Source organism: Nyctibius grandis, chromosome 2, assembly GCF_013368605.1.
Source record: "Nyctibius grandis isolate bNycGra1 chromosome 2, bNycGra1.pri, whole genome shotgun sequence".
Lineage (NCBI taxonomy): Eukaryota > Metazoa > Chordata > Aves > Nyctibiiformes > Nyctibiidae > Nyctibius > Nyctibius grandis.
This window is the reverse complement of record NC_090659.1, coordinates 58660821-58681026: the sequence shown is the minus strand read 5'-3', so window position 1 is coordinate 58681026 and position 20206 is coordinate 58660821. Positions and strand designations below refer to the sequence as shown.

The window sequence follows — 20206 nt, the reverse complement described above, 5'->3', positions numbered from 1 at the left end:
AGGAGGGAGGGATGTAGCTATGATGCCTAATTTGAATTAGCTTATTTTAAAATGCAATCTTTGCGCATTGCTAGAGCTTTCAATAGCCGCATGGACCATTGGTTTGCAGGGCTGTGATACAGGAAAAAGGCAGCAGCCATCTCCATTGCATTTAGGAGAGTACACAGAGCTCGCCTTCAGGACTGACAGTTCTGATGAAGCAAGACAGGAGATGGGCAGCCTCAGGCTGTATACTCCCAGGCCTCATCCATGCTAGCCACAGCACCACCGCTGATGGAAAACATCAATTACTCACAGCACCAGAGAGATTCAGAACATGCAGCCAATGACAGACTACTCAGCATCACTTCAGAAATGTTGTTAGAAGCCTTAATTGGCTTCTCCTAATAAAAGAGTAATCCTGTAAGTTACCGAGCGCCCACAACTAACACGCAATTTTCAGGCCCTTCGTGACCTGCAGAATCCAGCACTTAATCGTACTTAGAGGCAGATTTTTAAGCATGAACTTTTCTTACTCTTTAGTACCGCATCAGCACTCTCCATTCTTTCAGAAGGAGGACCCGGGTAACTATAGACCGGTCAGCCTCACCTCCATCCCCGGAAACGTGATGGAACAACTTGTCCTTGGTGCTGTCTCTAGGCACATCAAGGATAGGGGGATCATCAGGGGCACTCAGCATGGCTTCACCAAGGGGAAGTCATGCTTGACCGACTTGACAGCCTTTTATGAGGACGTAACCCGGTGGATAGATGATGGTAGAGCTGTGGATGTGGTCTATCTCAATTTCAGTAAGGCGTTTGACATGGTCTCCCACAGCATCCTCGCAGCTAAACTGAGGAAGTGTGGTCTGGATGATCAGGTAGTGAGGTGGATTGTGAACTGGCTGAAGGAAAGAAGCCAGAGAGTGGTGGTCAATGGGACTGAGTCCAGTTGGAGGTCTGTGTCTAGCGGAGTCCCTCAAGGGTCGGTACTGGGACCAGTACTATTCAATATATTCATTAATGACTTGGATGAGGGAATAGAGTGCACTGTCAGCAAGTTTGCTGATGACACCAAACTGGGAGGAGTGGCTGACACACCGGAAGGCTGCGCAGCCATTCAGAGAGACCTGGACAGGCTGGAGAGTTGGGCGGGGAGAAATTTAATGAAATATAACAAGGGCAAGTGTAGAGTCCTGCATCTGGGCAAGAACAACCCCATGTACCAGTACAAGTTGGGGGCAGACCTGTTGGAGAGCAGCGTAGAGGAAAGGGACCTGGGGGTCCTAGTGGACAACAGGATGACCATGAGCCAGCAGTGTGCCCTTGTGGCCAAGAAGGCCAATGGCATCCTGGGGTGTATTAGAAGGGGTGTGGTTAGCAGGTCAAGAGAGGTTCTCCTCCCCCTCTACTCTGCCCTGGTGAGGCCGCATCTGGAGTATTGTGTCCAGTTCTGGGCCCCTCAGTTCAAGAAGGACAGGGAACTGCTAGAGAGAGTCCAGCGCAGAGCCACGAAGATGATTAAGGGAGTGGAACATCTCCCTTATGAGGAGAGGCTGAGGGAGCTGGGTCTCTTTAGCTTAGAGGAGACTGAGGGGTGACCTCATTAATGTTTATAAATATGGAAAGGGCAAGTGTCATGAGGATGGAGCCAGGCTCTTCTCAGTGACATTCCTTGACAGGACAAGGGGCAATGGGTGCAAGCTGGAACACAGGAGGTTCCGCATAAATATGAGGAAAAACTTCTTTACGGTGAGGGTGACCGAACACTGGAACAGGCTGCCCAGAGAGGTTGTGGAGTCTCCTTCTCTGGAGACATTCAAAACCCGCCTGGACGCGTTCCTGTGTGATATGGTCTAGGCAATCCTGCTCCGGCAGGGGGATTGGACTAGATGATCTTTCGAGGTCCCTTCCAATCCCTAACATTCTGTGATTCTGTGAAATCATGCCGGGTGTGCAGGTGACTGCTTGTATGTAGCATGATTTGAAAAAAGGTTGTTACATATGACTGTCTTTTCCAAAAGCCAGAAGGACGATCTGGGGAACTACAGGCAGGTCAGCCTCACTTCGGTCCCTGGGAAAATCATGGAGCATCCCCTTGGAGCACATTTCTGGGCACATAAAGAAGAAGGTGAATGAGAGCCTTCAGCGTGGCTTTACCAAAGGCAAATCATATCTGACCCTCCTGTTCACCTTTTGTGATAAAATGACCAGATTTGTGAATGAAGGGAGGGCACTGGATCTCATTTACTTCAGCTTTAATCAGGTGGATGCTGTTCATGTAAACTTTAGCAAGATTTCAACGTTGTCTCCCATAATATTCATGCATCTAAGCTGGGAACTTGCAGTCTGGATGGGTGGACAACTAGATGGGTAAGCAACTCTGGATGGCTGGGCTTAGAGCGTCGTGGTTAATTGGTCATATACCTTCTTCCTGGGAGCTGGTAACGAGCAGAGTACTGCAGGTCTGTCCTGTGACCTGTCCTGTTGAACATCGTAATCACTGGACTGGAGGAAGTGGTGAAGGGCTCTCTTGTCAAGGTTGCCAGTGGCACCAAACTGGGATGGTTGTATCAGTCAATAGGCTTGATGCTGAGGCTGCCATCCAGAGATTCTGTGATTTGGCAGCGTGGTGTTACCAGTGCCTCAGAGCGCTCTGCAAGGACAACAGTGGCCATGCTTCTGCTTTTACAAGTGGTGGCAGAGGTGGCATTTCTTGCTCAGCAGCCCAAGCAGCTGTCTGAATTTTGTGCTACTCTCCGCACAGTGCTGCTTTTGCAGCCTTGTCTGGAACTCCCTCTCTTCCACAAGCGGATAAAATTCCCATTACGCTTGTCTGGATACAAAAGCAACACGTGCAGGCCTAGTAAACAGACATGAAAAGCATCTGGTTTCACTTCTTAGCTATTTTGGACAATGATTCAATGCAGCAGGGACTCTCCACAAGAAGGCTACCTCCGGTCCTACCCCAACCACCTGGAAATTTAAGTTTGCACAACACGCTCTATGAAGAGTAGGAAAGAATCAAGAGATCTATGGATACAGAACCAGCTACAGCAGAAATCTATAATCAAGCTAAAATCTCATTTTCACCATATTTATCCTGACTGCTAGCAGGTGAGGCCATTTTCACCGCTGCATTGTTAAACTCAGGGCCCTCAATAAGAACATTCAGGCTGTTAGAGGCACTGGACACCTGCAGTTCTTGCAACTCAAGTAAAACCCCCAGACAAACTTCTCCTGGGAAAAGGGGAAGAGCCTGGGTACAATTATTTTTTTTTTTTCTTTTGCAAAGGTGCCTAAATATTGACTTACTTAACTGTAGGCAGCCAAGCTTAAAATAGTTTGATTGTGTTTTCCTAACAAGGTACAGGTAACATCTGAATTTGAAATAATATTCCTCTTCAAGGGTTTCAGCACCTAGAATGATTTCATTAAAGAATCACAAAATACAGGGATTTTCATAACTTTGGCTTGGCGCTCTTCCCAGAGTACAAGTAGTCTAAAAATAAAGTCCTTATAAGAAAATTTATCCCCAGCACAGGGATTTTCTTCCTCTAATGGGGATTGCTCCTTCAGTTCTGAGCCTGCTAAAATTCTGAAGTCTGTTACCAGAATAAATTGTTTCTGAAGCTGATTCATTTTCCCTAAATAATTCACACTATCGTCTTCCAGCAAAATTTCTTTACTTAATGAATTTAATGTCAGCTCCTAGAGAACCTCAGCATACAAATTGCCCTTGGAATTAAGTTGGGGCTTTTTTCCCCTTTTCTTTTTCTTTTTTTTTTTAAAGAAAAAATGACTCCTCTTTATTTAGTTATTTTGAAAGAATATTTCCCCTATAGTTTCAATTCCAAGCTTGAAAAGTCAGATTCACTGGTTTTCAACAGAAGGTTCCACCTAGCAGTAACCAGTGCACCTCAGTGGAAGCACAGAGAATTCCCCAGCACTTCAGGAGCAAAGCACACCCTGGAGGATGCACCAGCCTCTGGACAATTGCTATTGATTTACAACAGGCTCTACACTGGGAACTGAAACTAGAATTCAATATGCATCCCATACAGTACAAATATATATAAAAAAGGAAAGCCCAAGTAATTCCCAGAGCATAGCACAGGCTTAACTCTGCAACTCTTACTCAGGGAAGCAGCTCAAAGAGTTCACCAAGACATCCTGCACAAAGTACTGTTCAGCAAGAAGAGAGACTGCAGATTTGAACCTGACTTTCTATTGACTTCAGTTCTTTGGACACCATCCAGAATCACCATGACTGCAATAGCAAGAACAAGTTTCAAGATTTCCATCAACAGGAACAGTGCTAGTACCATCAGACAACGATGCAGTTCAAAGCACTGTACAGTACAAACTTCACTGGAGCACTGTCGTGCAAAGGCAGCAAGGAGCAGTTCTACATGCCAGGCAGTATTGTATGCTGAAGAACAAGCGAGTAAAAGACACTTTAGTACAGCTTAGTCGGGCACACGCAGCAAGGTCACTTCTGGGGGAAGAGACAAGGTCTGTGACATCTATGGGCTATACCAATACCAAGTCACTCACACTCCACAGGAAAGCAGGGAGACACTGAAGTTCATCAGAGCACTAGAGGGTGTTAAGGGACCACAGTGACTCATAGAGACTCAATGTTTCCACTTTTCTCCAGAGCCAAGGGGTGAGTGACTTGGTTTGTACGTAGCCCATAGATGTCACAGAACTCCTTGTCTCTACCCATCAGCAACCTCATTGACCATGCCTGACCAGAGCAGACCAAAGCATTTGGCTCACTTGGTCTTCAGCATGAATCTTGTTTCTCATACCCATCCCTAGGCGTAATGCTACTGGCGGATAAAAAGTGATTGTAAGTCTTTCACTATATTTACAAACACAGGCTATTTGATTCTGCATGCTACTGAAAACTTTTTAAGCCTAAAAGCAACTGGTGCTGAGAGACAGTGGAGAACAAGACTGGTTTATTCTATTCTCAATGCTCTTAAAACATTACAATCAGCTACCTGCCCACCTGTCACCTCCACTCCCTCCTGCCTTCAGATACTGCAGGTTCTGGTTCTAAGACAGCAGGAATTTCTGTTTTTAGGAGGACTACATAAACACATATAGAAAAGACCAACTATTTTCAACCTTTTCCTGCAGGACTGTTACAGCCAAAATACAATTAAAAAAGAAAGCCTGTCAGAGAGTACCCTCAGATTTTGAGGAAACTCAGATGAAAAGGAATGAGATTCTACAGGAAAAACTCCTCTTTCCACATTTTTAATTAAGAGTAAACACTGTACATGGGCAATGCATATACTGTTATTATTTGGAGATTTCCCCAGATGAAATTCAGGAATATTTCACTGTAACTGCTTTATTAATAAAGGCATTCATTCTACGGTTTCAAGATTCACTCTCATTTATATTTTGTCATTTAGTGAGTACAGGAACTTGGTCACTGTAGCAAAGCATCTGTCTTCATACCATACAAATGCCAAACCTAAAAAACCAAACTGTTATATTTGTATGGGCCTCACAGGTGATTAATATTTTACTTACCAGAATGCAAAAAGTAATTTCCCCATTGCTCACACTGATGATACACCTCGCACTGTGCAATTTCATTTTCATGATGAGGAAATGCAAGATCTATTCCACCGGTATGGATGTCCAGCTGCTTTCCAAACACTGCACTGTAACAATATTTTCCTGATCGGTAAGTAGAACACTACAAAAGCTTTTTGTAAAAAGAAATGCAGAAAAGAATAAGATGAAACAACAAATTTAAGCGTACAACTTAATGACTGCAGTTTTAAAACAAGACTTTACACAGATCCTGACTACCAAAACTGCAGCAGAACTTTTATGGACAGGACCCATATCTGCCCACAATTAACTCTCCTTAGCAGCAGCAGTTATTTTTCTAACTTAGATTAAAGAATGGCAAGCAGGACATCTCCTTTCCTTGCCCTGCTACAGTTTCAGTATCAGACAGCTGCCTTCATCTGCAAACCTAATAACTTCGAAGCGATGAACATTTCTGTAAATTTGGTATTACTATTCTTTATATTGTATCTTTTCTGTAAGAAAAAGGGGACAAAACACCCTGTTAACATCCTGGCTCACGACAGCTCTGCAGAAGCTGTTGGGGCACAGGAAGAAAAGAAAATGAGGAGAAGAGAGGAGGGAAGAAAGACTGGCTGCTGCCATTTCCCCAGCTTGTGCCCGTCTGCTTCCTCCCGTCTGCTCCAACAGCTTAAGCACAGATCTTCCCAGGAATGACCCCATCTCATGCCTTCCCTTGTGCCATCTACAGAGGAGCACTGGCCACTTGCCGTTTCCTCCAACGAGACCATTAAGAGCTGGAGAGAGGTGGATCTGCAGAACGCTCAGGGGCAGGAGGAGCTGCTCAACTCACTGCAAGTGAGACTCCAGACTTCCCTGCAAGGGAAACTCCAGAGAGACTTCCCTGCAAGGGAAACTCCAGAGAGGAGATCTGACCTAAGTCACAGCAGGTGGTTCCCTCCTCCAGGGCTGCACTAGAGACCAGCACCCTTCTCATTCACCTTCCCCAGGCACACTTCAAAGACATTTCAAAATTAGTTCATTTAGCTCACTTACAGTGCTCCAAGATCTCTGGCAAAACAGAATGGTAAGTAGGTATTGCTTAAAATGGGCCTTGGACAGCAAAACATTTTAGGTAACTTCCCAAAATAAGCTGTTTTTCACAGTCCAAGATTACTATACTTATGCTCTGCATGGGTCAAGTCTTATTTACAGGGCAGGAGCCTCATCCAGCCACAGTAAAATAAGTTCTTACAGAAAGAAATGCGGACTGTAAACAGCACTGCATTAGCAGATAGGCCATTGTGTAATTGGCATTTCTTACCTGTGCACTTCTGTCACAGGTTGCACTTCAAATACAGCATGTTTTTGTGCACTTCAGTTGCTTTAAGAACTGTTTCACAGTGCCAAAACTACTTACAGACAGAAAATCACTCTTATAAATGCTTTTCACAATCAGGTAGTAATGACTAACAACCCCAGGTGCACCAGCAAAGCATATGAAAGAGAAACCTAAAGCATTTGTTCCATCTACTTTCAGCTTGGGATGAAAACTTGAGTTAAAAAGGGCCAGATCTAAATAATTTGTTACTAGCTTCCAAAAAAGATCTGAGAGTAATGCAAAACCAAGTACCACTATCAGTCTTCCAGTAGATTTAAAGTCTCCTTTTTTAAAATACAAATTAATATGTCATAAGTTAATACAGCGCCAGACAAAGTACTACATCCTGTGGAGAAAATAAAACTCCAAATTAAGAGCAAATTAATTTAAACCAACTACAAGCAAAATGCTACTAGGCACAATTCACATTGTCCCCACAGAATATACCGCCACAGAGAAATCAGAGCATTTAATACTGTGGCTGACTTTTAAAGAAAGCAGAATAATGCTTAGATGATTAGCACGCATATCCACAACTGCTGTTAAGATAAGGCCAGCAAGATCTCATACGCTCACTGGAGTGGGGAAGGAATCCCACACCATGCCCTCCTGACACAGTACTGGACTAGGTCCGATGGAGACTGCAAGAAGTGGAAGGGAGGCAAATGAAAGAGGTACCATAACTTTCACTAACACTTTGGTTACTCAGTTCAAGTCAAAAGACTTGATAAGTAACTGTGTGATCCTGCACATCATATTTTAAATACCCAAGTCTGTCTCACAAGAAGGTGCCAAAACATAGCAAGACAGCTACGCCATTAAGGTGGAGCAGAGTTTGTTTGGGGCACACGTGACACCCCAAATTGCACAAAGTACTCACGTTAAAACTGGTGCTTTCTAATGATCAGAAAACACACTTTCAATACTGCTACTACCATTGTACTGTGACTGAAAACAAAAACCAGCACTACATTTAACATCCGAGAAATCTGACCTTGATATTGTGGAACACTCAATGTGCCATCCAGGTCTTCCTTTTCCCCAGGGAGAAGTCCAAGATAGCTCTTGAGGTCTGGCAGCCTTCCACAGGGCAAAATCTTTACCATGTCGTTTATCAGTATCAACTGGGAAGAATAAGTGATTTGTTAATGGGATATGTCTCAAAGAAAAAACCAAAGCAAATGAAAGCAAGTGGAAATGTGAGTTCAGTGAACTACTCAGATTTTCAGATTTTAATCTCTTTTGCTCAACTTCTTTTCCTGCAACTTTCCACCCTTCCTCCTTACACAGGGCTTCCAGTTTCTCAATCAAGTGTTTGAAAAAAAAATACTATGTTGAATTAGATTTCTGCAGGCTAAAAAGTTGGATTCAAGATTCTTCAATACATCCTACCCTTTTAGTCCTTTTGGCCTTCTCTGGTTTTACATCATTTAGTTACTTATCAGCCAATTTCCCAGGACAAACAGATTGCACCCCAGCAGAAAAGCTAACAAAAACAACCCAAACCAAAACCCACAAACAATAAAAAAACCCACAATTTTTTCTCTGGGACACAAATAGTTTATGGTCCAGATTCTACAAAACCAAGAAGAGCATGGAGATGAGAATCCAAACTATTCTTGTACAGCAGCAACCTTCCAGTACCATTCTCACCAATGGCTTCTCTACAAAGGTCTCCTCCCCAGATCTATTTCTTGCTACCCTCACTACACAGCCAAGGATGTAGTCCTTTCCGCCACAGTATGGCAGAGAGAACGGTTCCTCTGTGCTGGCTCCTAACCCCAGTCAGATACACACCACTTCTCGGCAGGAGCTACAGAACAGGGTTCTGCAATCGGCACTTTTTGCTGACAAATACATGACCTTGCATGTGACCGATGCAGAAAATATACACCTATTTGGCTCAAAGGGATCCAGCTTGGCAAGCAACTCATGCTGTTTTAAGTCCCCTTATTTAACACCACTCATTTGTTTTATAAGCAGTTGACGCTAGATTTACTTCTTTCCTCCACTTATTTCAGATCACTAACAAAACCACGATGTATCACTGGGTCTGAACCAATCCCTGGAGCATTCACAGAATCACAGAATCAACCAGGTTGGAAGGGACCTCTGGGATCATCGAGTCCAACCACTGCCCTGACACCACCCTGTCAACTAGACCATGGCACTCTAAGTGCCATGTCCAGTCTTTTCTTAAACACATCCAGAGATGGTGACTCCACCACCTCCCTGGGCAGCCCGTTCCATTGTCTAATGACCTTTTCTGAGAAGAAATTCTTCCTAATGTCCAACCTCAACCTCCCCTGGCGAAGCCTGAGGCTGTGTCCTCTTGTCCTATCGCTAGCTGCCCGGGAGAACAGGCCGACTCCCACTTCACTACAACCTCCCTTTAGGTAGTTGTAGACTGCAATAAGGTCACCTCTGAGCCTCCTCTTCTCCAGGCTAAACAACCCCAGCTCCCTCAGCTGTTCCTCGTAGGTCAGACCCTCCAGACCCTTCACCAGCTTGGTCGCCCTCCTCTGGACTCGCTCCAACACCTCAACATCTTTCTTGAAGTGCGGGGCCCAGAACTGGACACAGGATTCAAGGTGCGGCCTCACCAGTGTCGAGTACAGAGGGACGATCACTTCGCTAGACCGGCTGGCTACACTATTCCAGTATCAACACATTTTAATGATGATTCACAGCTATTTTGGGAGATCTATTAGATGGTCATTTTTCTTGAGCCACTCCACTTGTACTTTATTGATATTATACAGAGTCAGTTTTTATGCAGAATGTCATGCAATATTAAGGGAAGCACATTACAAAAATCCATTAAACCTGCTTCATCATTCAAAATTGATAACAAATAAAGGGACAGAAGTATAACCCTAGTTTGATCCACTGAATCTTCATCTTGGCTCTTTCACTAGTTTTCCAAGCTCTGGCTGACCAGTACCTGTTGACTCCACCCCCTCTTTTGCCATTTTTTTGAGTATACTGCTACAAAAAAAGCATTCTTCACCTTCTCAGTACAAGCAAAACAACAGTCATTATCTTTAGAAATAACAGTAAATTTAGTTGTAAGTGACTTGAGAAGAAACAGGGTAAAAACACAGAATCAGTCACGGTTGAGGCTGGAAGGCACCTTGAGATTGTCTAGTCTAACACCCTGCTCAGAGCAGGCTGCCCAGGACAGTGTCCAGTCACATTCTGAATATCTCCAAGGATGGAGACTCCACAGCCTCTCTGGGCAACATGTTCTTGTGTTAACCATCCTCAGAATAAACAAAAAGGGATTTATTAGGTTTAAACGGTATTTTCTATGTTTCAGGTTGTGCCCGTTGCCTCTTGTCCTGTCACCAAGCACCACTGAGAAGAGCCTAGCTCCATCTCCTTTACTCCCCACATCAGGTACTTGTACACATGGGTAAGATGCCCCTGAGCCTTCTCCTCTCCAGGCTGAGCAGTCCCAGCTCTCTCAGCCTTTCCTCATATGACAGATGCTCCAGTACCTCCATCATGCTCGTGACCCTTTGCTGGGCTCCCTCCAGTATGTCCATGTCTCTCCTTGTACTAGGGAGCCCAGCACTGGGCCCAGCACTCCAGGCATGTCTCACCTCAGGCTGAGCAGAGAGGAAGGACTGCCTCCCTTGACCTGCTGGCAATGCTTTTCCCAGCACAGCCCAGAAGGCTGCTGGCTGCCTTTGCAGTCAGTTACTGCCTCTAAATAACTGTCGACAAAACACATTTCCTCTGCAAGTTGTAATGCTGAAACAACTCCAGAGTAGAGCTGTGAGAAGTTTCTGGCTGTGATTCACCTGAGCATCAGCCTGCCAGGCATTTTCAGTAATTGCAAATAGATTTTTTTCAGTGAAGAAATATTGAACTTGAGTGTGCAAAGGATGCAAGGGACCTGCAACAAATTCTCCAATGCGGAGACCTATTCAGACCCAACTCATGGAAACTAGAGCAGCTCAGCAATCCTGCTCAGCAGCTGGACAAACGCAGAAAAAAACACCCAGCCAAGGGTATAGGCATGCTCTAGTACAGCCTATCAAGAGACTGCTCACCCTCACACAAATTGGCTGCTTAGCACTAGTCCAGTGGTAAGTAATGAAAGAACCAAATTCAGCTGGTTAGCATGCATCAGAAGGGTGCAACTGCCCAAACAATAACAAGGTAGATGAGGTTTCCCTGCATTTACCCTTGACTATCTCATTGCTGGCCAGTGCAATAGCTGAGACCACCACCTCACTATGAAGTTTGTATGTACCACTCCCAAGTATTTAAATAAAATTAAGAATCTTATTGTTCTAGGCTACCGGAACAAAGGTATAAAGGGAACCAAGCATGAAAAGAGACGAAGTTTCCTCTTGCACTGGCAACAATGACTGCCTCAATAAGTAATTAAAAAAAGTCTTAACTAAACAAAAAGCTGGTTATACACAAGAGGTTATAAAACTGTTTCAGACTGTTGAATGAAGGTTTATGCATAGATACATCACGAGTTCAGACAATGTATTAATACAAACAAGTTGGTGCCATGAACATACCTGCTTCATCTTGGGTATCAGGATTAATAGTAGTTAATACTCCATATCTTTTTCCCCAAGACTTAACATCAAAATAAACATTGCCTAATAGAAAAGAAATATTTGGTATTATAGCAAAGATGAGGCACATTCATGATGAAGAGGGAACATTTCCCTGAAAGCAAAACAAAACGCCCTTCAACTCCCATTTGAAGTTCTGATTTACAAATTCAGAAATACCGCGGAAGTAGCAGCACGTTTCCCCGTTACCAGCTTTTCAGTAACCTCACTGCACGGGCTCAATCTGCACATAGGATAACTTTGCATCCTGGAGATATCCCCAGGTTCTTCCCTGCCAATGCACAACCAGCAATCCCTTCTCTGACTGAAATGCAGCCTACTGCTACTCTAGTAGCAGTTGAATCCTTCTACTCCAATGCACTTGAATCCTTCTACAACCACCATTTCTGCTAAAAAAAGATCCACATATTGTGCTTTGAAAGCGCATCTTTTACAGAACCTACTGCTTAGAGCGAAGAGGTCCCCCCAGCTCTCTTGTAGAAGCCAGGCCAGGACTTCCCCACAGGAGCTTACATAGCAGTTCATTACAGTAAACAATTATATTAAGTAATGAGCTACATTTAACTTTAAAATTGAGTAATAGTTGTTCTGCCCACTCATGTCATCACAAACAAGTTGCTCACACCCTGTCTGTTAATCAACAGAAGGAAAGCCTGGCACAGGCTATCTCACCTGATCCTGAAACAGGATTACTAAGAGCGCTAACTCCCTATGCACGTGCTGAACAAGGAGCTGCCTTGCTGTAAGTCTTACCTTGAGAGGTTGCGTAAGCTTGTCCACTAGCAATTATTGTTTTTATAAAGGAAATTATCTGAGGAATATTGTCAGTCACTCTCATGTATACTGTAGGAGGAAGGACCTTAAACAAAGAAAGAGTAACATCTCATTAGCCTGTACGAAACACACTGCTGAATAGTCCCTTCACTCTAAGAAACTAATTTTAAAGAACATTCTCCTCAATTTTATCTTTCAAAAAAAATGTTGCAAGTATTATAAAAAGGTCATAAAGCATTTAAGATGATACACAAGAAGCAAAAAACTTGAGGGGTGGCAAAAAATCCACTAGTTTTTCCCAGTGGCTTACTCCCTGCTGCTGACAAGTATTCTGAACAAGAAGCAAAGACACCTGAAGTCAATGAAAGAATATTTGATGTTTCATATGCTTTAGATCAGGCTATTTCTGCATTATAGTAAATACATATTATCTGTGAACCAAGTCTCTATGTCATGGGGAAAAAAAAATTGTGCTCCTAAAGAAATCTAACTTGTTTATTCCAAAGCTAAGATTTGCTTCTCTCCCCATTTCCTTACTCAAAATGTGTGCAGTATCTTTCCAGAAGAAGAAGTAAATCAGTACTCAGTTTCCAAGCAACACTTCATCACACAAGCGATCAATTTATTTTTTCAGATCAAACTGTCAAAATCAGATTCCTTACCAAAATAATTGCTTTAAAATACTCTTAAATTTAGAAGCTTGAGTATCTATACCTTTAAGGCAGCCATATCTTGTTTAAAGTCTTCTTCATAAATACGAGCAAGAGCTACTGGCGATATATTCATCTGAAAAAGAGAGAAGTAGATTAGTAAATCATAAATCAAAGTAATAATATAAAATATTGCAATCTTTTATCAGACAGTTAACAGCTAATTGGAAGACTTACAGAGCCCCTGAGGTAAAGAGTCAGAAAGGCTTATTAATCCAGCGTTCATGGGGAGGAGATGTAAGTTATAAATAACTTTAAAGTAGTATTCATTTACACTTCCGAACTGCCAAAATATTAATACCTATCTTTTAAGAGAAAGCAATCAAAGATTAAAACAATAAACTCCTTCCCTCTCTCACTATGTTCCTCTTGAGAGGGTCCTCCATTTCCAGTGACAAGATATACTACAGTACATGGGATGTGAAATTCATTCAGCTTATTGGCAGGGGACACCGATACCACCTACATGTCAGAAAGACAGATCAGAGACTTGCAGGATGAGACAGGATATAATTCTCAGCGATTAAGAAAAATAAGCTCTTTCAGCTGATCATGGTTACTCGTAGATCTCGGTACAATCAGGGGAAATGAACTGAAAGTCAGTCCCACGCCTTGCCAAGCGCAGCACTTCTCAAGCACCTTCTCTGCATTTCTCATTCATGGGGTGACGGGCAGGAGCAGGGATCCTCACAGAAGTAACAAGAAAGTACAACCCGAAAGGAAAGAGACAACTTGCACGTGACAAGATACTTGGTCTCAAATATTCAGAAGAGGGCAGGGCTTGAAAGATGCATGACAGCAAAACCTGCTCATATCAAAGCATGATATCAAAGTATTTCAAATGTGAGCTTTTACATCTTCTCTGATGAGAACCTACTGGGGAGAAGACAACATACTGTCAGTCTCTTCAGCTTGCAGATAACTGAATCGTTAATAAAATAAATCCAGTTTCATCACTTCCAATTCATTACTGGAGCATCTTTAAGGGGTCTGATTTTCAGAGCGCAGGTGGGTACCACTATTTGGACAAGCTCCTGGACAACGCAGGAGTTCTGCTGAAGACTGACCAGATGCTCATCCAGTCATGAAACAAGGAAGATACTCAGCACTGGGAAACGAAGGCATGCTTCTGCCTACAGACCAGAGAGACCACTCTTCCCGATCCCAGCAACAGGACACATCTCCCTAGACAGCTCAGCTGCTTCTTCGATCAACAGAGAGACAAAGGTGCCTAGAGGAGGAAGATGGGGAAACTCCTCCCGTCCAGACGGATGTTCAAAACACAAAGAGGCTCATCTCTCTCTCAAAGGACAACTGAGGGCATGCAGCACGCTCATCATAGACTAGACGCCCAACTTTCAGGTTTTCTCTAGATGAATCCCATCAGAGGATAGAGAACAAGCTCAGGCGTGTTGATCCTACCACTGTAATGCTTCAGGTACAGAGGTCCCAACAACAAAGTCAGGCTACTGAGGTAGAGGCCTTGGCCATCCAAACAAAATGTGCAGAGCAGAGCAGGCATTTCAAAAAGTCACAAAAAAAGTCATGAAAAGATTACTTCATAGAACCAAAGAATGCAGTAAATGAGCACAAATTCTTTTAAAACATCATGTCACTTCCCCCTCCTCAAAATCTCCATAATGTTCTGACAATAAGGAAAAATTTAAAGACGAAAACATATAGATTTAAAATGCCTGGGTTTTGGGGGGACTTTTTGTTGTAGGTTTTTGGGGGTTTTATTTGTTTGGTATTGGTTTGTTGGTTTTTTGTTTGGTTGGTTTTTTAAGATGGCCTGCTGCCTTAGAAAACTGCAAGTCAACAGACTAAGGGAACACACATGTATTTCTACAGGAGCAGCCTGCTAGTGTTCATCTGAATGCAGTGCCCTATGTTTAACTGCAATAGTAACTGTTTACTTAAAGATTAAATAAAACTGACAGCTGACAAATTCTCTGGCTCCAAGAAGCTAGCTTAAATCTTACAACTGCAATTTGATCCAACACATTCATTTATGATCCAGAAGACATGAGTTACAGACTCTAAAAATGAAACAAAACTAAAAATTCAAAATGCAGAATAAAACACGGAATATGTTCTTAGCATTTCAGGGTCCAAAAAGTGTTTAAAAAAAAAACCAAACACAAATTGGAATAATCATTTACCAAGCTCAGCTGGTAAAAAAGGTCTGATTAAAATCCAACTGAGAACCACTTACAGCCTCAGTCTTATCAAGACTTACTCCTACACTCAATGTCAACTTTCATCTAGGCGACACTGCAGCTACATGGTGCTCAGCACCTTTCAGGAGCCGCCCTCAGCCTCGCGTGTGGCCATGCTATATATACTGCCTTTAACCATCAACAGCACACAATGCTTCTCCAGAATACAGCCAGAAGCCTACTGGCTGCTAAGTTTTGGGTTGCTTTTGGGATAAGATACTTTCCAACCGTGCTGAGGATGCACCCCAGCTTTTTGTTCCCCGCTGGCCTCCCAGGCGGGCGGCAAGGGCAGAAGGACCCCGGCCACGGGTGCTGTAAGGCAGCCCTCCCCACCTCTCCCCCTCACACAACTCTGCGCCCATTTACCTCCACGCAGCTCTCGACACCCAGCCCTCCAGACTCCCAGCCCCATCACAGCCACGCTAGAGTACCAGAAATCTCAACATTCATTACATACTAATTAAAACAAACAAAACTCAAAAAAAAAAACAAAACAAAAAAAACCCAAAACAAAACAAAACAAAAACAAACAAAAAAAAAACAAAACCAAAAACCAAACCCAGGTTAATTTCCCTATGTAAGTAGCTGTAGAAAATACCAGAAGTTTGGGTCAAAGACAGCAGCAAACACCTACCTCATTGGCTCTTTTTATTATCTTGTCATCTATGTCTGTGATCCCCGTCACCATGATAACTTCAATTCCAAAAAACCTAGTCATTATCCTTCGAATTATATCAAACCTAACATAGGAGCTGGAAGAGAAAAAAAAAATGAGCTTTTAAACGTGCAGTAGTAAGAATAAACTTAAACAAAAATAACCAACAGCACTAACAGCCACAGGGACAATCTAAATACCCGAACACTTGCAGTGAAAAGGTCTTAAGCGCATAAAGTACTTTTCCAAAACCAGTTACCACCTGCACAGAAGTCAAGCAAATTTGCCTTGAACTGGCCTACCCTCTTCTGGCATTAGTGACACATTACATCAAATTTTCTGAGTGTTTTCTTTTGCTGTCTCTCTTTACTCAAGCACTAAAGCACGTCGGAAGCTACAAGTGAGCCAAGAGACTCTCTCCAAGCAAACAGTATGGAGAGACATACAGATCAGATATTCTTGAAAAACATCCCTCGGGCTTTGTATATTATAACAGGTTTTCAAAAGCCACAGGGCAGAAGAACGGGGAGAAATAAAACAGGGTTCAAATGAACTTTACTTGAGGTTGAGTTAGAACTACAGCTACCAGCCACCAAGAAACTACTTTATACACACACCACCAGAAATCTTTTCTGATAGCAAAGAAGGGGGGCTCTGGGGGTTATTTTGTTTTATTTACACTCGAGAATAAATTCCCAAAATTATTCAGGCTCTTCACCACAAAACAGAGTATTTAATGCCGACAGACTGATGTACCTACAAGCTGTAGAGGGCTGTGGCAGCCCCTTCTGCCACTCACAGACTCTCCACTCATCACTGTCAAGACATGCTTTGAGTAAAACCCAATTATTAGGTGAGATATTAGAAGGCAATTAGAGGCTCTGGGTCTGCCCTGCAATGTGATGAGAACCCTCAGCCTGCACTGGCTTTGGAGAAAATGGAGCGCAAAAGCAGACTCACAGGCCTATAGGTTCCCATTTCACCCACAGCACCGCACGAACTGCAACTCCTGTGGCTGTCAGAGCAAAGAAGTGTAAGCAAATACTGGAAATGGATTTGTGTCCTTCCCCTTAGCAGCAGGGATGAGGCAGCATTAAGGTTCAGATTTATGGATGTGTAATATCTTGATGAAGAAAAATACTTTTTGCTCTTCTTGTCGTTTGCACTATGCCCATGTTGAAAAACACTTTTTGAAATGTGGCACATGCTGCCAGTGAGACAGTTTTTAACGAATACCAGCTCACTGGCAGTAATGTTCATCTAATGTGGTGACACGATTCCATGAGAATATTAAATTGGTCTTTGGACCCCATTCAGAGGAACAATGCCAGCATCAAAAAGCTTGATATTAGATTTAACAGCCCTGCAGCCCTAGTTCCCAGAGCAGACACGAATTTCATGCTGTTCGCTCTCCTCTGATCTTCCAACTGAATTGATGGAAGAAGCACTGCAAGAGCCAAAGCAGATCTCCTGCCACCTCAGAAAGCAGGGTCCTTACCACTTCAGGACTGAAAAGAAAAAAACCAGACAGTCAAAATCAGGGGGGTGGCAGAACTGGCACAATGGACTGAATGAAATCTCCTCTCATGCTCAGGTTTACTCTTATTTCCAAGCATTCAGCCAGGAACCTGGATGCCAGCCAGGCTGCAGCTCACACCAGCCGGATCAAGGCCAGTCTCAGAACCGAGGAAAAAGGTGGCCTTATCTGCCAGTCTGATTTTTTTCTTTATACAGAATAAGTTTTGGACATTGTATCAAGGCTTACAGAGCACCTGTCTTGAAGTCTGGAAGCCCAACACACTAGAGAAAGTTGGATTACGTAGAGAAATAAGAAATCCTTAGAGAGGGGAAGGAGGAAGAGAAATGCCATTATTTTCAAATTCTTCCCAAGGACCTCAAGCTTATTTCCATTATTTGTTTCTGCATTATTACCTGCCACAAGTCAAATGTAAAAAGAAGGGAAAAAAGAATACTAATGATAAGGTAACATGTCGCAAGAGTGCGACAAAACAACGGTATTTTACAAGAGTGGCACTGTAGCAATAGCCATCACTCCATTTGACTTCATGCTCTTTCCCAGCACACTTCCTGGCCTGTAGACCCCCCATCAGTAGCAGGCATTTCAGCTGTGCCTATGGAAGCTCTACAGTTGGACCTACCTACCAGGAAAAAATATATGATTAAAAAAAACAAAACAAAACAAAACAGAAAATCAAGAGCGCTCCACCATCCTGAACAAATCAGCTGAGCAACAGGATGTCAACACTAACACATGCAAGAAAACGGACACTGGGAAGGAACAGCCAGCTCCTCACACGCCGGAGGGTTTAACTGACCAGGGACAGAGAGAGGAAGGTCTTCAGCACAGGCATCTTGCCGCACGAGTGCTACAGGTAACAACACCTGAAGGCGCTAAAGAAGCAGCAGAAAGAGTGTAACACACCTACTTATCCACACGATACATTGCTCCAAAGGCAATATTCGGCCCTAACTATTCTTTCTTAAATCAGCAAGCGAAGAGGTCAAACCCAGGTGGCACAGACGTATGGCAAACCTCCAGATCAGGAAAGCTTGAAAATGTTAGTTTAGACATAGGATAAGAAGAGATGGGTAAGAGAACAGGCAGAGCGAGCAAGGCCTTCCTACTCCCTCCTTTAATCAAAAGGGCCTGAAGGCAGAAGAATGAGGAGAACCACTGACAAAAACAGACCTTCAAAAGCCACAGAAAGCTGCAAGACCAAAAGGTGAAATTCTCCACCTCTATAAACATTGTGCTCTAGATCCACCTACACCCCTTAGGACGGGAGCACTTCTGCAATTCCCTCCCCTGTTACATCACGTCAGGGAAGACGGGCCCTACCGTACTAGGGAACCTCCACTGAGTAATGGAGAAAAGAAATGTGTTAGCATCTTTTTATACAGTTGCTCTCAAGCAATGATTTTAAATTGCAATTATTTCAAGGTAAACTGGAACATAGCATGTATTACAATAAATAGACAAATTGTTATGACTTCTGTTTAAATATTAAAATTCCCCTGAAGGTACTAAGTACAACCAAAACAATTCAAGATATCTTTTTGTTGATTTTTAGATCACCAGTAAAAAGTTGGTTAGTTTTCTGCTAAGACTGGACTAAAGCAAGGAGAAAAAAGACACCATCACATACACACAACAGTATAGCAGCGTTTAAGGAGAGGCTCCCAAGAGTATTTTTACCTGACTGGTATTTTAAAACTTCCCTTTTAAAGAAAGAAGGAGTAGTTGTGCAGTACTGCGACAGCTCAACATTAAACAAAATTCAACCCAAGTTTCTGAATGCAGTTGAGATCAGACAAGAAGCTGTGAATTGCCCTCCACTGAAAGGGAATTACTCAAATATACAGCATCTGATCTTCACACACATGGCAATTATCCCAGAAACCCCTGGTCTTCCAAGGAGCCCAACGCATCTTGTTCTTTTAAGAATTAGGAGACAGGAGCTCAAGAGCAGCTGGGCTGCTGCAACTCCCACCAGCTTCACAGGAACCTGCAAGCACCCTGCATGTCTCCTTATCACGTGTGTTGTTTTAAAACAACCGGCAGCAACCTTCTCTGGTGCACTTAAAGCATTTTTCCAAGATTACTTATAATGAAGCTGGTTTATTATTGCAATTATCCTAATGACCTACGGAGAAAATGCTGTGCTGTTTTGGGGTGGGTTTTTTTAAACACGATAAGCCACTGAACTGTTATTATGCAAAAAAAGGCCTTTAAGCTAGCTGGGCTTTCTGACATTTAAGAACTGATAACCTCAAAAGCATCTTTTTAATACTCAACTCTGAACAGCTTTTCCTTGGTGCTGACACAGCATCAGAATAAAATTCGAGGCAGAACCATCACTTCACAGGTACAAGAGGCTCTGCTCCAGGACCCCAACTCCTCTGCACAATAAGTCACATTATGCCGATGCGATCTGAAACAAACTCACCCCGCCTGGCAAAAAAGTGCACATTCTTAATACTTCCCACCCCACTATTCTGTCTGTCTGGGATGAGCTGCACCAACAGCCCCTTCCGTGCTTCCTGAGGCCGAGAGGGGAAAAAAAAGACGCTAATAAACAGGATTTTGCCCTTTGCATGGACCAGGAGGCAACCACAGCGGCTCCCATCGGGGTCTGTCACCCGGACACACGCTGCCCGCCACCGCGGCAGGCCTGGGGATGCCCCGCACTCCCACTCGCGTCGCGCCCACGCAGGACGGGACCCCCCCTGCCCCCGTGTGATTCGGGACGCGACTCACCAGGCGTGCCCGAGGTGCGCCTGGTCGTACACCGTCGGCCCGCAGCTGTACC

General features: G+C 43.5%; 1 protein-coding gene across 3 annotated transcripts in view; it reads right to left on the bottom strand.

Moving 5' to 3' along the window:
• CARS2 (cysteinyl-tRNA synthetase 2, mitochondrial) overlaps positions 1 to 20206 on the bottom strand; it is a 42763-nt gene that overhangs the window by 22089 nt on the left and 468 nt on the right. For 2 of the 3 annotated variants that reach the window (XM_068395262.1, XM_068395261.1), the window contains exons 2-8: positions 20155 to 20205; positions 15855 to 15972; positions 13006 to 13077; positions 12271 to 12376; positions 11458 to 11541; positions 7911 to 8040; positions 5530 to 5663 (exon numbers count right to left, since the gene is read on the bottom strand). In XM_068395262.1, the coding sequence (XP_068251363.1) occupies positions 5530 to 5663; positions 7911 to 8040; positions 11458 to 11541; positions 12271 to 12376; positions 13006 to 13077; positions 15855 to 15972; positions 20155 to 20205 (695 nt within the window). The remainder of the gene's footprint in view (positions 1 to 5529; positions 5664 to 7910; positions 8041 to 11457; positions 11542 to 12270; positions 12377 to 13005; positions 13078 to 15854; positions 15973 to 20154; position 20206) is intronic. The other variant, XM_068395263.1, reaches the window with a different exon arrangement.